General features: G+C 37.1%; 1 protein-coding gene across 1 annotated transcript in view; it reads right to left on the reverse strand.

Moving 5' to 3' along the window:
* AGTPBP1 (ATP/GTP binding carboxypeptidase 1) overlaps positions 1–17,189 on the reverse strand; it is a gene marked incomplete at its 3' end in the record, with an annotated part of 63,260 nt that overhangs the window by 25,513 nt on the left and 20,558 nt on the right. Inside the window, exons 10-20 of the mRNA XM_080362870.1 lie at positions 16,123–16,160; positions 14,406–14,614; positions 13,777–13,954; positions 12,050–12,147; positions 10,910–11,026; positions 8,373–9,082; positions 4,637–4,720; positions 4,272–4,358; positions 4,036–4,184; positions 2,411–2,498; positions 1,561–1,705 (exon numbers count right to left, since the gene is read on the reverse strand). Of these exons, the coding sequence (XP_080218996.1) occupies positions 1,561–1,705; positions 2,411–2,498; positions 4,036–4,184; positions 4,272–4,358; positions 4,637–4,720; positions 8,373–9,082; positions 10,910–11,026; positions 12,050–12,147; positions 13,777–13,954; positions 14,406–14,614; positions 16,123–16,160 (1,903 nt within the window). The remainder of the gene's footprint in view (positions 1–1,560; positions 1,706–2,410; positions 2,499–4,035; positions 4,185–4,271; positions 4,359–4,636; positions 4,721–8,372; positions 9,083–10,909; positions 11,027–12,049; positions 12,148–13,776; positions 13,955–14,405; positions 14,615–16,122; positions 16,161–17,189) is intronic.

Here is a 17,189-nt window from a genome sequence, read left to right on the forward strand (position 1 = left end):
GTGAGTGGACTTGGTGCCAGCAGCTGGAGCCATAGGCAATGTTGGCATACTTTGTTCTGTGGTGTCAGCAGCAGAAGCAAGAGGGGATCTAAGTGCCAGCTGCTGGAATGTGTGAGGGTCCTGGTGTCCAGCCACTGCAGCAAGAACAGTATGTGTCCCAAAAACTATCTAGTGGTGTGATAAGGGTGAGTGAAGCAAGGGAGGGTGTCTCAGCACCAGCACCTACAGTAGGAACAAGGGTTACCATGCCATGTGCCTGGTACCAGCTGTCAGGGGTAGGGGGCAGAACAGGCCTCTTCCCTGACACTAGTGTGCATGGAGAAGTGCATGTGCAATTTGCCAGCAAAATTCAGGGTCAATTACCCAGCAAGTGTGAGGCCCCAGGTCGAGACAGGTGGGCAGAAAGTCCATGCTGGCATCTGGGAGGAACCACAAGTGCAAGAGTGCCTGTGAAATGAGTGTGTGAGTGCACACATCTGTTTGATAGTAACCATCAGGCTGGATTACCCCATGCCTGCACAGCAGGTAAGAGAGACAGGGATCTAGGCAGGGGTATGGCATGGATGGGCCACGCCAGTCATCCACAAATGTGTGTGTGCTTGTTATTCTAAAGAGTGGGTGAGTGTGTACTTTTGACTAGTGAACAGCAATACTTATCAGCGGAATACTACTTGGGTGTCTGCAATTACCTTCTAAGCAACTCTTGATAGCGTTACACATGGGTGCTGTTGAAGGCAGCACCTTGTCTGTGCCAGTCTGTGCATCCAGCCATGATGGGGTGGGGCGGCATGTGCAAGTGCATGTGTATGTGTCTCTCTCTTTGGGATACATACTCATACTTGCTAGTGGCTGAACCTACATGCAAGAAGGAAAGCAGCAGTCATGGTCCAGCAGCCTGGAACAGACACCCCCAGGTCCTTTGGCTGGGCTCCAGCAGCCAGGCAGGAGGAACCACCAGGCCCCAGCACTGCTGGAGGCAGCAGCTGCTCATACCATCCCTGAACAGGTACCTCTTCCAAGTGCAAGCATGGCTTAGTAAAAAGCATCATTCAACGCTTTTGCACAGGGGTCACTGAATCCTCAGTTCCCTATTACTGCTAGGACAGAAACAATCAAGAGACATTGTAGACAAAAGTTTTGCTTAGTCCTAAAAGCTTCACAACACTTCTTTGGCCAATTCATTATCCTAAAAAGGTTTCTAATTGTCTTAAATATAGTAACTTGGATAGGTCAGTCATGAAGAGGTATATGTAGAAAAGCAGGATATGAGTCATTTGACTCAAACACAAATCCTTCGTTCAATTAGCACTGTTTCCAGTCAATTATGAACTACGATGCCCAGAAAACCCATTTAGCCTACAAGCAAATACCAATTTTATTTTTCCAGGGACTGTTCTTTAGAACAACCTACACATTTCACCAGTCTAAACACTAATATTTTATGAAAATTCTCAATTTTTACAAGCATTTTGATCTTTATAAAAATAAATTAAAAGAATCCCCTTGTGAATGCTTATGTTTCACATTGCCAAAATATGTAACAGATCATAATCTTCCCACCTTTAAAGTTGAATATGTATATGGATAATGGTAAGCAAAGTAGCAGACATCATCTTTATGCTGAAAAGTCACTGTGAATGTAATTGTGTAATAAGATTTTCCTTTCTGACCTCCAGCAGCAATTGAACTTCTTGAAAAGTGATTCCTAAGTGTAAAACAAAGATAATAAACACATTAGAAAGTTCTTTGTTAATATCATTGGTTATTCCTGAACACACATTATAAGACCCAGGAAAATTTTTAGTGATTGTCTTTCTTGTCTGCTCACATCCAGCTTAAATACACTGGTTCCCACCATCGGTAAAGATACTTCTTTATAGCAGTGATACACAATCACTCATATTGGAAAAAGGCAAGTAAACAAACCAAACAACAAGAACTACAACAACAAAGAGGAAGAAAACAACTGTTGTCCAAGAAAGGTAATGTGTGGATATGCTTTATCACCTTATTCTGTGTTCCAGGACTGCTCTACAGTGATTGCACCACAGAATACAGAAGCCTAATTGCAAGCACCACGTGATCAGTATTACTGGAAGTCACTATTAGGATTTCAAGAAAGCATGCATATATATGTTCCCTTAAAAGCTTCTCTGGAACAGTATGCAATTTCTGACAGAAGTACAGAAGATGAACAGTATAAATGTTAGCAATGTGCTAAAAAAGTAAGACTCTATATATCTTAGCCACTTCTGCTACTCTCGGTGGTAATCCAGGAAGAAAACTCTGTTTAAAACTGAACTACTAAAATATAATTATCAAACTAAAAAGCAAATATTTCTCCTCAAAAATTGTACCTCATACTAACCTTCAGTGTAAGATTTGCTGTATGTTTGACTGGTGTACTTACTTATAGTAACAGATATCTGTCCCAACACGAGTCCAAGATGGTCGAGAATTTAATGCTTCTTGAACAGAATACATGAGGGGCTGCATACCTTAAATAAAAAATGCATCTCACTTTAACACTTAACATCAACCATCAAGATCTTAGCAGTAATGGACAACATCAACACTTACATGAAAGTCTCTGAACTATCTATACTCATTAACTTGCCATCATGGAGTATATTTTCATGAACGTCTGAGTATTGTACACTCTTTCAACCAGGGGACAGAAGATTCTTCCCTATCTCCCCTCATCATGTCCAAATTTTCAGAAAATAACAAATTAAAGAATAAAAATAATCAGATCTACAGAAGACCAAAAATGAAAGATGTAGTTAGCATGAATGGTAATCTACAAGAAGTCTTGGGTCCTCCTACAGCCAACTCAACATTACGAAAATGATTCAAAGAGAATATTAAAAAATGGATATTACCCCCCAATTCGGCTGGATAGCTGTGAAAAAAACTGATCTCTAAGGACAATTTTTTTCTAAAACAGTAACTCTTTAAAACATATATTTTTGGAGACTATTCTTACATCGAATACTTAATATTTAGTTGGAGTAGAAAATAATACATACTAATTGAACATTGTTTACTAGTTAAATTAGCCAAATATGTTCAAATTAGCCAAATATGTTCAGTGATTCAGTCAATGTACTTAAAAAAAACCAAAAGTAACCATCAGGTAAGTCTATGCAAAAATTAATAAAGACCTAAACTGATGAAGATTAGTAAATATTTAAAAGCATCTTATTACCAGTGAAACTACCTGATATTCTTGGATTTTATCAATGTGAATTGTACAATTATGAGAAAAAAAGAGAGTATGCTGTTACTCTGTCCTAAGAGTTTGAGGTTGAGGCGGGAGAGGCAGGCTTCTCCTCCTCCCTCCTAAAGAACAAATTTCAGAAAATTCAGCAAGAAAAAAAAAACGAAACAAACTTCACAAAATAAATGGTTTTAAGCTGAATGACACACACACCCCCACCCGCTTCCCAACAAGTGGAAAATAGGCATATTCAGTAAGCCAGTACTTTCAGATGAGGTACATGCAGCAAACACTACTCGCAGGAGACTGCAAGGGTCACCTACAAAGGCCAGCATTTCAAAGGAGACTTACTTTTCCTTCTCACATAATGTGCCTCTCTTCCCACCAATAAGACAAAACTATTTGAGAATGCCTCCGCTCACTTTCACATCTGAAAATACACCTCTGTTCAGAAAGCAATTAATGACAGCTGTCATTCTTCTTGCACATATATGCATCAACAGGCTTTGATGCTGTCCCCCTGACAATGGCCTTAGAACAAACTTTAGCTGCTGCCACCAGTAATTTTCTTCTGCTTTGGCCTGACTTACAACAAAATATCATTTAAAAACTGGCAGCCAGTGTTGTAAGACATTTTTCTTCTTTTTAACTGAAACTTGTCAAAACATTTTCTAGTAATACTATTAAAAAAAGAATCTGATCTGACAACATGAATATATTACTGATCTTGAGGCAAAGGGAAGGAAACAGCTGAGCTGTTTAGCATAGGTATTTTTCTACATATTTCTTCTCAAAGTATGGGAAATGTATCTTACCGTAGTTAAATTGACTGTTTGACTTTTCACAGTTAATGATGTTAAACCGGTAACTGATGCCAGTTTTCATTCCACTGACTTCAAAGTAAAACCATTGATGATAATGATTGCTATTTATATCCGAGTTCAGAATTAGATCATACTCATTTCTAAAGATAAACAAAAACAAATCAATGAGTCTTTTAAAAGCAGAAATAAAGGCCTTATGTGTGAAAAGAAGAGCTGAATTATCTTACTTTCTGATCTGAATAACTTTGCGCAGGTTTCCAGATTCAAATTTGGAATTAAACTTCAAAACATCTGCTTCCTCTGGTACTGAACAGCTATGAGCAGAAAAAAGGTACCAAAATGAAAAAAACAAACTTAACTAGAACAAAGTCATTAAGTCTATTTTAGCCCTCACTTGGTAATTCAGAAATTATTTTGAAGCTTCCTCTAAATACAGCCTGGACAGAAGAAACAGTTACATCAGATGAAACTTTCATTGAAGTCTGTCAAAATAGTACTGCTCTAAGTATTGTAACACAAATTGTATCACAGAGGAAGCAGGACAGGCTTAGAAAATGTGCTGAGTATTTTTTTCAGAAGGGTAAAAACTTACCTGAAATTATCAAGGTCATATACAACTCTGTCTATAATGTCATTTTGATGAATCAGTCTTTCAATATCTTGAGAGATTTTTGTCCTAAAATAAAAAGCAGAGTTCCCATTTAAAATGTTGCATACTGTTTTCAATCACAAAAGAGGAACTACCTCATACAAGAACATTGACATGAAGACATTGGGACAGATTTTCAGAGAGATCTCAGCCTCAACCCCACTTATGTGCACAACCTGTAAGTGTACTTAAGTTTGAACACCTGCATTCACAGCTGACCGAGTCCAACATTTTCATGTGGGGGAACTGAGTTTTCATGCACACAACCCACTGGGTTTTATCTTATGGAAAAAACCGCAACATTTCATACTTTATACTAGAAGCAGGAATTACTCAAACATTCCTTATGTTAATACTTAAATCCAGGACAGCACTTGGTAACATTAGTAACTTACACGAGTCCTACCATAACTAAAATTAAAGAGTTTTAGAAAGTAGGCCGTGCAGTGAGTGTGTTAGTGCACTAGCTTTTCACCTCTGGAGATCTAGGTTCATTTATCGACTAGGTAACAAATAAGAATGAATTTGGTGATGTCAGCCAAATGCCAGGTGAATGTTTATCCAGATCATAAAACCATTGCACAACTGGCAGTATCTAGGTCCTGGTTTGGAAAAGTAAGAAATTGCTGCAGTTCAAGAATGAAATATAGTAGCAGAGCTGTGTTGAAAAGCTTGCACAGCACCTGCAATAAGAAGAAAAGGAAGCAGATTAACAATGAAAATAGAGGAACAGAGTGGCAAAGTACGTTCAGGCTGGAAATTCTCCATTTAATTAAAATAAATATTGTTATCAAATGAGAAAAAGAAGGTAAGTGCACAACTCCAGTGCCTTTTATTAAATCAAAACTAACTGGAAGAGAAAACAAGTCGTGACTCCAATGTACTGACAGAATTGAAAAGATGCTGACACACCACAATCTATCTGATCAGGTTCAGCTCAGGGCAGAACTACAGATTTTTGATCTTGCACTTGATCTTACACAACTCCTTAGATCTCAGTATGCCTCAGGTCTAAAGGGTCATAAAACTTCGTGTCATCACAGGAGGTTTGCCAAGAGAAAATCCATTAACGAATATCAGGCATTCAAATACCAGAGCAACAACCAATGTAGACAAAAAGAAAGAAGAAATAGTTTCAAGATGCACACAAAAAGGAAAGGTAGCACTAGACATTTTCAGGTTCCAAAATTAAAAAAAAAAAAGGGGGGGGGGGAGAAAAGAGAATCTATTTTAAGATAATTAAAGGAAAAAAATACAAAACCAACACTGTTGATGTGCAGCTCTGTGCTTATAGATTAGTCCTTTGTAGATCCATGATCACTTCTAAGTGTCAGATGATCAGAAAATACTTAAAGTGACTAGAAAATACGAAAGCGTGCAGCAAAAAAACAAGCTAAATTTTTAAGGAAAGGAAAAAACTAGGAATTTAAACTCAAATATACAGGGTATTGAACTATATAATAATTCCTTCCCTAAAAGGTAGAATGATATAAGCCACTTCAGTTATTCTCAATGACAATAGTAATTCAGTGAAACATTTGGAGAAAATTACATGTTACTAAATGTAAACCAAAAAACAAAACCACTCTAAAGCACGAACTCAAAAGGACTGCACCTCTGAGCATATTGCTAGACTAAATCTCCTCCCAAAATTCCACACATTTGTCTAATAAAAGTAAAAAGAAAAAAAAAAAAAAAACCAACAAAAACTAACTCCCCACCTCGGCTCCCCCCTAACTTTTTCTTAAATTGTAATTTGGATGGATGGATGGATGAAGGGAATCATTTGTTTTTTTAATAAAGACTTAGCTGATAAGCAGTAACTACTTACATTAAGGAGAGCATAAATCCCACTGAATGCCATAAATGTGTGGACAGAGCCTTAGAAGACTTAAAAGCTTCTCCATGTCCCCCTACCAAACTCATTTTCACCACCTACCTGTAAACTATAAATTTCTAAAAAGATTAAGCCCTCTTTAAACAGGTTTCCTTTTCAGAAATTTGTTACATTGCAGTAACAAGACTGAGTCATTCGTAGAAAACGGAATTCTTAGAACAGTGTGCCTTTAAAAGGTGATGCAGGATTTTTGATTGAAGTTTAGCAGTATTACCTGATATTTCATTATTGTTTCACACAAGACCTAAAAAAGCTACTTTCAACATAGAAAAGACAACAAAAATAAAACATTTAAAAGTTACACTTAAATATATTCTAGAATTACCTTCGCAGTTTAGAAATCAGCTTTATGTATAGCCACACAAGTACTGTTTGTTGGTTAAAAGTCAAAGTTAATAAAGTGCTTTACATACACAAGAATAATGAGCATTGGAATTACAAATTTTATCTGACTTCACTGAATCTTACTCAGAATTAATTCAGAATTACTAAGTACTACAAAAACATACATGAAGATTTGCAAGATTTTCTTAAAATGCAGTTCTTAGGTGATTTCTGACTCAAGACTATCTCCCTTCTGATTCAGCTGAATGTATTTAAGAAATAAGCTTATAGGCAAGATTCTTATTCAACACTGAATGGTGTTTTCTAGTAACAGTATATTCAATACATCACTAGTGTTTCAACACTTGATCATTTCAGTAGAAAGAACACTTTTTTACGAAACTGGTGAAACAGCCAAAGGATTTTTAATTATACCACGTAAAGACACTTAATCTCTTTATCACTTTAATAATTAAATGTAAACATGAAGAATCTTATGAAACTGGTTGAAGTATGAAGCTGAAAGCATTTAGTCCAATAATTAAGCTAGTGGTAAATATTATACCTACTATTATGCGTTCTGCAAACGTGTTCATTTGTCTTTATAAGTAACTTACTATCCGTATGAGTCAGCTCGTCATACCACCTCTGCAAATTATTCTTAAAAGTCACATCACCCTTCCTCATCTTCCAATATGTCACAGTGAAGAAACAAATGGGTGTTTTGATGTACTGCTTTTGTTGGTTTGTTTTATTTTTCATTCTGTGTTTATTGCGCATCATTCTGCAGGACCTAACACAAACTGAATCCTCAGCGTTTGTTACCTCTAAATTCCATTATACTGCAAACACTAAAACAAACACTTAAGTGTATTGATTTTTTTTCATTTTTCACACTACATTCTCCTGAAAGACAGCTTTGTTAGAACAGCAATGAGAAGAGCTGAAGTACCGTTAAACCACTAACTGTCCAATCGTTGCTAAGACTTGAAGAGAGCATTCAGGTTGGTGGTTTTTGTGTATTGTTTGTTGTTGTTTGCTTTTTTTTGTTTCTTTTTGTGTGTGTATTTATTGTTGTTGCTGTGTTTGGGGTTTTTTGGGTTCGGTTGGGTTTTTTGTTTGTTTTTGTGTTTGTTTGGTTTTTCATTGTTGTTTGTTTTTTGTTTTTTTTCCAAACTACAGAATTGAGATGGGAGATGGTGGGAAGGCAGAAAGGGAGACTATAAATTAAACAGTATTTAGAAGCTGAATTACAGAATTAGCAATTACAGAATCAGGTTGTGTTCTTGTTTATGGCTCTGCATCGATCAATTCCAACTCACCTACCTTCAAACTGCTATTCAATGAAATAGTTTTAGACACCAAAGTAAATATTGTCTATGTGCCTGTTAACCTTATCCTAAAGATTGTTTCTCAAGGGAACAAAAACAACAACAAAAAAGGAGTATGGTAACTCACCTCTGCACTCCATATGGCCTTTCCAGAATAGGCTCCTTAAATGGGGGTGGAATATGGCCAAAATAATCTGGATAGGCCACTTCTGAATACTCAGGAATAGACTTTGTGTTTTTTACCATTTCAATGTAAAGATCACAGTCATGAACTGGTGACACATCAGAAACCTCAAGCATGACTTGTTCCCCAGATGAACTAGATCTGGAATCCTCCTCCTCTGAATCCACTCCAGCGCAGCAGAGTTTTCCCAGCTGGACAGATGATCCTTCAAAGAGGCTACTTCCACAAGGCGAAACATGTTCACAAGGTTTACTACAAGCAAGTGTGGTAAGGCTAGCTTTGCTTTCCTTCTTTATCACAAAACTTGTACCATAGTACTGATCATTTTTCGCATTGTTCTGCAGACTGATTCTGTCCAACCCTTTCACAATTTCTTGGCTTAGACACTGACATGACGAAAGCAGGTTTCTTTCATCATCTTGCTGATGTAAACTACTGTCTTTGATACTATCTTTCTTTGGTAGTTCCAGAAAGGCTGGCCTTCTATTGTATTCCTCTGTCAATAAAGGACTGCTCTCCTTCAAAGCAACTCCTTTCATTGACTGCTTTGCTTCAGTAGGGTGCTCCTCTCCTGCGGTAGGAACAACAATAGGCCCACTGATATTTGCATCAGGTACAAAAGGCTTTGGTTCCTTGGAAACTAAGTCACATTCCTTAAAAAAATAAAAGAGAAAAAAAAATAAAAAGCTTTATTTGAAAAAGCAGTAAACGGTTCCTAAAGTTTCATTCATATTAGAAACCTTTCTCTGTCGTTTTTTCTGAGGTATGTTTTGCAAAAATCCAAAATAAGTGTAATTTAAAAAACACCAGTTATTATGTTTTAAACTGATATAAATCTAGCAATAAAGTTTCAGCTTTTCCAAGAAAAAGGTGTCAAAGCAGTAAACAAGTAGATCATCAATAACAAATTATCATGTAATTCCCCAGCTATTTTAACCAACTACTTTAAAGAACTGCACAGCATTTAAGGAAATATCTAATGCAATGAATCTTTGCCAAAAGTCTTGTGTCCTTTCTTACCATTTTGCTTTCTGCAGTACACAATAATCACAGAATCACAGAATTGTTTAGGATGGAAAGGATCTTTATGATCATTGAGTCCAGCCATTAACCTCACACTACAATGTGCACCTCTAAACCACGTCACATCTTTCAAACACCTCCACAGACGGCGACTCCATGACTGCCCTGGGCAGCCTGTTCCAATGCCTGACAATGACTTTGGTGAAGAAATTTTTCCTAATATCCAAACTAAACCTTCCCGGCGAAATTTGGGGCCATTTCCTCTCACCCTGTCACTTGCTACTCGAGAGAAGAGACCAACACCCTCCACGCTACAACCTCCTTTCAGGCACCTGCAGACAGCAACAAGGTCTCCTCTCAGCCTCCTTTTCTTCAGGCTAAATAGCCCCAGTTCACTCAGCTGCTCCTCATCAGACTTGTGCTTCAGACCTCTCACCAGCTTCAGTGCCATTCTCTGAACACCCTCCAGCACCTCAAAGTCTTTCTTTTAGTGAGGGGCCCAAAACTGAACACAGGATTTGTGGTGCGGCCCCATCAGCAGGGGGACAATCACTTCCCTAGTCCTGCTGGCTACACTAGTTCCAATACAAGCTGGGGTGCTGTTGATTTTCTTGACCATCTGGGCACACTGCTGGCTCATGTTCAGCTACCTGTTGACCAACATCCCCACGTCCTCCTCTGCCAGGCACCTGTCCAGCCACTCTTCGCCCAGCCTGTAGCGCTGCCTGGGTTTGTTGTGACACAAGTGCAGGACTCGGCACTTGGCCTTGTTGAACCTCATAAAACTGGCCTCAGTCCATCAATCCAGTCTGTCCAGATCCCTCTGTATGGCCTTCCTACCCTCCAGCAGATCAACACTCCCACCCAACTTGGTGTCGCCTGCAAGCTTACTGAAGGTGCACTCAATCCCCTCATCCAGATCATTGATAAAGAGATTAAACAGAACTGGCCCTAATACTGAGTCCCGGGGAACCCCACTCATGACTGGCCTCCAGCTGGATTTGGCTCCGTTCAACCACAACTCTTTGATCCCGGCCATCCAGCCAATTTTTTACCCACTAAAGAGTATACTCATCCAGGCCATGAGCTGCCAGCTTCTCCAGGAGAATGCTGTGGGATACAGTGTCAAAGGCTTTACTGAAGTCTAGGTAGGCAATATACACAGCCTTTCCCATATCCACTAAGTGGGTCACCTTGTCATAGAAGGAGATCAGGTTGGTCAAGAAGACATCAGAAAACAATTTTCCTTTATATCTTCACACAGTCCCCTTCTCTGATTAAAGGAACCCATAACATTTAACTAAACAGCTCACTATATAGCACTCTCATATGTAGCTCTAGAACTGCAGACTCTCACTTTTTGGCTAGAGGAACTACCCACTCAAAAAAGATTGTCAAAGTGTATTCCAGAGTTAACCCATCATGATGAGGAATGCCCTGGGAATGATATACTTTACCTGAAAGTTTTCTGAAAGTTCTGGGAAAAACTGCTCATACATTTTCAGTTCTTCTATGGGTCTTCCCAATTCCTGTCTAGGTTTCAGTTTATTGATATCAGTCTCAATATCATCATTCTGAAAGAGCACCAGAACAAATTAATTTTCCATCCAGAATAAATGAACTTCTGAAATAATTACATTCACCTTTTACTTCTGACATGGTGATGCTTTAAAAGCTGAATATCACTATTTCAAAATTACCTAAGCTGCATCTTTCACCATGAAGGTTTAAGCAGCTCAGTTTCATCAGCATGCCAATGCCTCCATTTCGCCAGAAATATTAAAAACATCTCCATTTTCTTCCTTTCATCCAAGTGTATGATGCACAGACATCAGACATCAGACTGCATTTCACGTGTGTCTTTGCATAATCCAACTATTTAACCTGGAACACGGAGATTTCATCTGACTGCAATGACAAAGGAATAACTGTTTCTATGGAAGATACTCCCCTCATCAGGGCTCATGAGAGCCTTGAATAATATTTATCTTCCCAGTCCAGGGACAGGCAATTCAGTTCACTCCTGAATATATGTAACATAAAAATACAGAATACGGCAGCCCTGACCAAATGTCCTTTCATGTCCTGACTGGCAGCTGGAGTGCAGAACAAGACCTTCTCAAAGTGATATAACCATGAAAGGTCTTATCTGTACCTCTACAGTTCGCTGAACTTCAAAGCTACCTTACTGAAACACGGACCTAGTCCAGAGTAATGGAAAATGTCAGAGTAGTTCCTACATACTGAGCAGCTTAGGTGGGAATAGCAAGCTGAGAGAAACACACATCAGCAACAGAACACTGCTAAAAGAGTATGCTGTTCTGTACCACCATACTCCAGACACACCACGTGTGAAGCAAACAGATTTTGATAAAACTCTTGAAGAAACCTGAATAATAAAGGTTGATATTTTCAAAAAGTATCCACCTTCCTTAAGTTTCATTAGTTCTTTTTTAGTTTTAGAAATTGCCCTGAAAACCTCCTCAAGGTCCTTCTAACACTTAAAACATACGACTGCATACATGACTCAAGCAATTTAAATAAAATAAAAAACTGTTATGCCTGAGTTTTGTGTATGAGTTTTGTCTCATACCAACCTTAAAATGTTGGTCCTTGTCATCATCATTTTCGGTTTCAATTTCTGATTCTGTTTCAGTATCGTCGTTATCATCACTTTCATCTACTACATCATCCACTATGGTACAAAAAAGTTGTGTAAGGCAGATTATATATTTTCTGCAATACATATCCTCAAAAAATTTTTCTGTGTTCTGGGTTTATTTTCTTTTTTAGTTACCACGTGAGAAAACTGTGTAAACCAACTAGTAAACGTTAATTACTATTACCAGATCTACAAAACAAAGTGCTTGTTTGACAATACAGCAGACTCAATTTATTACATTTCAACTCAGTCTTAAGTCAAAACAAAGATTTCTGCTTTAAACAAAAGAAAAACAAAAAACCACCAAATACCTCCCCCTGTCCCCAAAAAGACACAAACAAACAAACAAAAACATCAGCAAGACAGATGGACATTAAAAATACTTCAAAATGTGAACGTGCCAAGAACATCTCAGCATGGCTTGAGGTCCACAAAAAACAAGATGACTAATACATTTTCCCAAAGTAATAATGACTGTGTAAAAAAAAACAAACCCAAACCCTCAAGTCTCAGCAGCATTTAATCATATGAGCTATTGGCCCAGTATCAGAGAAGAGTGGGACAGAGCACTCTCTCTACCTTTTTTGGCTTGCTTAAACAGGGCCTAACAATTTGAAAAAACAAACAAAAAAAACAAACAAAAAAAACCCATCTGAAACATGTCACTGGACATTCAACCTGATTCAACCTGTTAGGAAAATACTCAAGAGTGGTCACTGCAACTGACTAGCATAGACAGGTTGGGAACTTCAGATTATCTCCAAAGCATAAAGCAAGATGTTATTTTTCAGGCATGTGGAACTATTTGGATACTAATGATTAATTTCTACTAGAGTTAGAGACACAGTACACTGAAGGATCTAAGACTTCCTCCTTTTTCAACAAAGAAAAACAAGAGGAAGCCCAATTCTCATTAGTCACATGTAGCAGTTTGCTATCTCCCTAGTATGTGGAAGTGGGCGTTAACTGGTTATTCTGACACAGATTCTGCTCATTAGTGAAAAATTTTATCTTTTTCTGGGTATCTCATGTAGTCTGAGTGTCGGGGTTTTTTGTTATGTGTTCTGAAAGAGTGTTTTCCATGCAGGAGATTTGCTGATATTCACTTACGGATTACCCAAAATACTGTAATAAGTAGATGTTTAATTTCTGTGGATTTTGGAACACACTTCTGAATCTATTTTCTATTTTGAAGACAAAATGAACTCTAAACATCTGCAGCTTGAATCTGACCCATATGAACCCCAATCAGACAGTGGTCTTCTTCAGACTAAGATCACATTTTGTTTCAGGAGATACTGCGAATAAGAAGATATTATAGAGTCTGACTTTGCCTCTTAATTTTAGAGTCACTTTCTAACAGCAACTTCAACAGTTGCTTACCCAGGTACCAAGCTGTTTCACCGTATCTGCAAATGCATTAACCGTTAATTACCCAAAAAAAAGAAAACATAACTACATATGTGTAGACAAAATTTTCATCAGTTAAAGCCTAACATTAGAAACTAGTGCTCCACACTAACAGTCGCAGACCCCGTGCTAGCTAAAAAGAGTCTCAGAATCCAAGTATTAGTGGAGAACACAAAAAATTGCTATTAATTTCACCTCACATAAAGCAATGTTAGACATACTCAAAGACAAAACATTACAAAATTACCATACCGTCAGGAGGCAAATTGTACAGCTGAGCCACAGGACCACTGGTAGGAATAACGGGGAGTTGGAAATGGAAAGCACTTTTAATCGTTGGTAAAGGAAGACGATTTTTAGGAAAACATTTTCTCATTATTAGGCTGGATGTGTTGACAAGGGGATCAAGAGTTCTTACTGCAAGGCACTCCTATTAACAGGAAAATAATTAAGACAACAGAAAAATATCTCTCAAACTAATAAACAAATGACATTTCTTTTACAGATTTCTAGAATTCGCTAACAGCAAAGTATTTTGTTTACAATAAATTTTGCTAGTATCTCCTTTGAAGACCTGAAGAATTTACACCAACTCAAATTCACTTTTTTAAAAAACCCAAGCTTCTAAATAAAAACACTCCCCTTCAGTTTTTCTAAATTTTGTTCAACAGTCCCTCCCAGAGATAGTCACAGCAAAATAAGAGCAAATGTGAATTTAATTCTGTATTCTTTCATTCTGCTTTAGTCAAGTACAGAAAATAATCCTTACCCCCATAATCAGGAATGACCATGAATATCATAAAATAACAAATTTGAGGTCAGGATGTGTTTTTAAAGCCAAAGAGGCAAAAACAACAAAAACAAAACTGAGGTAAACTTACTTGTGAAGTGTTGTAAAGAATTTTCATCCCATTGGCATCAATGAATGCTTTTCTTCCCAGTTTGATACTTGTAACACTTTTAATGCACTGTAAAACTCCTTTACGTATCAGCATGTATCTGTGTCGACTATCATGACGGTGCCAATCAATATAAATCGTTAAAAGCACCTGCACATATCCTTTGTCTACTGCTCTCCTGGCATTTGTTTCTTTATAAAAAAAGTTAGGAAAGAAAATTAAAAATTGTCCACAGACTTCACTACTGTTTTCAAATAAATGTTAAAATTATTACTTTACTCAAGTAACTGAATTGTTTCATTTTAAGTAGCATTTTAGTCATGCTTAGTAGAATTTTACATTAACCTAAACAGAAATGACTGAATAACTGAGGCCAGCAGTCCACACTTCATTCTTCAGACCAACATTGCATGTTATTTTCATGGTTTGCCAAAACAGTGCATATTAGACTTAAAGTTAATTGTAAGATACCATCAACTAGCAAATTTAAAAAAAAAGAAAAGCATACCTATCTCCATGCACACACACTGTGTGTAGAAACAAGATTTGAAACAAACTTCTTACCTACCACTTGTAATCCATACAGTTTTGCAGCAAGTATAACTCAAATTTGATAACTCAAAATACCTCTACCCCAAATACTGGGCAATCAGTATGACAACTGGACTCTACACACCAGAGATCAGTGTTTTTACAAAAAGATTAACATATAAAGTGTAGGAAGTTACAATGCCGAAACTCCTCACAACTGGATAAGACATATCAAACCAAACACACAAGAACTCCTGATTTAAAGACACACTTTTTCAACATTTCATTTCTTTCCCCAACATTAAAGTTGCCAATTTACAGAATACTGACAATAATTTGGAAATATTTCTTTCCTTAAATTTCCCGAGGAGAAATTCCAAAATCGGTAAATACACAAATCTGTAAGACCAAAGTATCACACTGATGAAACAAAAAACCTCAGCATCCTGTAATAATCAGTACAAAGTTTCCTGTCTTTTGTCTAAAATGGTTTTCTGCAAATCTAATCACACCTCAGTTCTCCTCCAACTCCACTAAAACTACTAGGAATGCTGTATCTTTTATTTAACTGTTTGGAGAGAACAGGTTTTTAATTGCCTTGTCAGTTACAACACTGGTGCAAAATCTGCAGAGATTACATTTGTCAGAACCCACTGCTGCGAGCCAAGACAGCCAATGTCTGGGAACAAAGCATCATTTTGTTACCCTTGGTTCCACTTCATAACTGACAGACTTGTCGTTAGGTCTCAAGACCCAGTTACTCAGAAATGTACAAAAACCCTGTATTTTCCCCTGCAGATATTTTCAGATGCATATATAAAGAAGATGCACCGGAGTTAAGCTATCACTATCCATTATTGAAGGGCCGAGGTGAGTAACTGTGAAAAGTTATTTCTCCGCCTTGCATCCGGATCAGTTCCGCAGAAGCAGTACAGCCTTTCTGCTGCATAACTGAAGAGACAGTAACTAATTATTAAACATATATGTATATACCACACAAATCTTAAAGCACCAGAGACTGCAGATAAAACTGTAGCCTTATTTCTAAATTTCCTAGCCTTGATTTTGTTTTGGTCACAGACTTAATATTAGTTTTATTCTGTGTATATGTATACACGCATATATATATCTCAACTAAACAAACAGTTTCTTATAGTCAAACACTTACTTGATTTTAGCAATGCAGCAAGTGTGTCTAAAGCAACCCTGTCAATATAACAAGAAAAGTCAAAACAACAACCAACCAGTAAGCTTAATCTACAACACTGTGAAGCTATACAATATATTTACTGCTAACAGATTTATTTGGCATCTATTCTCATGTTTCCCTAGGTGCACTGTATCAGACTTTGCTTTTAGAATTTGATTTTCCTAAAATAGCATGCATCTCCACTATATTTGAAGTTGGACAGTGAAATTTAAAAATATCGATGCAATGGCTTGACAAACTTTCAGCCTTTTCAAAAAAAACCCACCATAATTGATAATGTTTATGAACCATACTCAATGGATGAGACACTTCTGAAACTCCTGTTTTTATATTAGCAGCAGAACAAGTACTTCCACAAAGCAAAAGACACAATTTTAGAAAACTGTAGGTCAAAACTGGCAGCATATGGCTATACTGAGGAGTAACGTTAATCAATCTGTACTACAATACAGGATTAACAGTGTAGGATTTTTCTTGTACACAAAGATTTTGCCTCAGTTAACTCAATATGTACAACTAGAAAATGTATATATAGTTATTTTTACCCTGTTTGTAAAGATAGACTTCACGCATCTGATCTTAGACCATAAACAAGGATATCATGATTACTCACATCATGGAATAGATAGTTCATATGTCTAATTTTAGCTGGGGCTTAAACAGGCAGGGCATTTTTTTTAAAAGATACTCCAGTGACCACAAATACTAGATTTAGATAATGTAACACTATTTTTTGTACCGAAGTTAGAATGTGAACAACATGAGATTATTATTTTGCTAACCAGATGAAAAAATCAGTTTTCTGCAGGTATGTACTTCCAGAAGATGGTATTGTATAAAGGGCTGCCTCCAGCTAGATCCACTTATCTATTTTTATCCTCAATTCACTTTAAAAAAAAGAGAGGGGGAATATTACAGACAAAAAAAACCCATTTATATTCTTTTAACAGTACTATAACTAGACATTCTAATATTTTGTGTTACTCAATTGGGTAAATTTAAACTATCAGATTTGTGGTTCTCCT

The sequence above is a fragment of the Nesoenas mayeri genome (genome assembly GCF_963082525.1).
Source record: "Nesoenas mayeri genome assembly, chromosome: Z".
NCBI lineage: Eukaryota > Metazoa > Chordata > Aves > Columbiformes > Columbidae > Nesoenas > Nesoenas mayeri.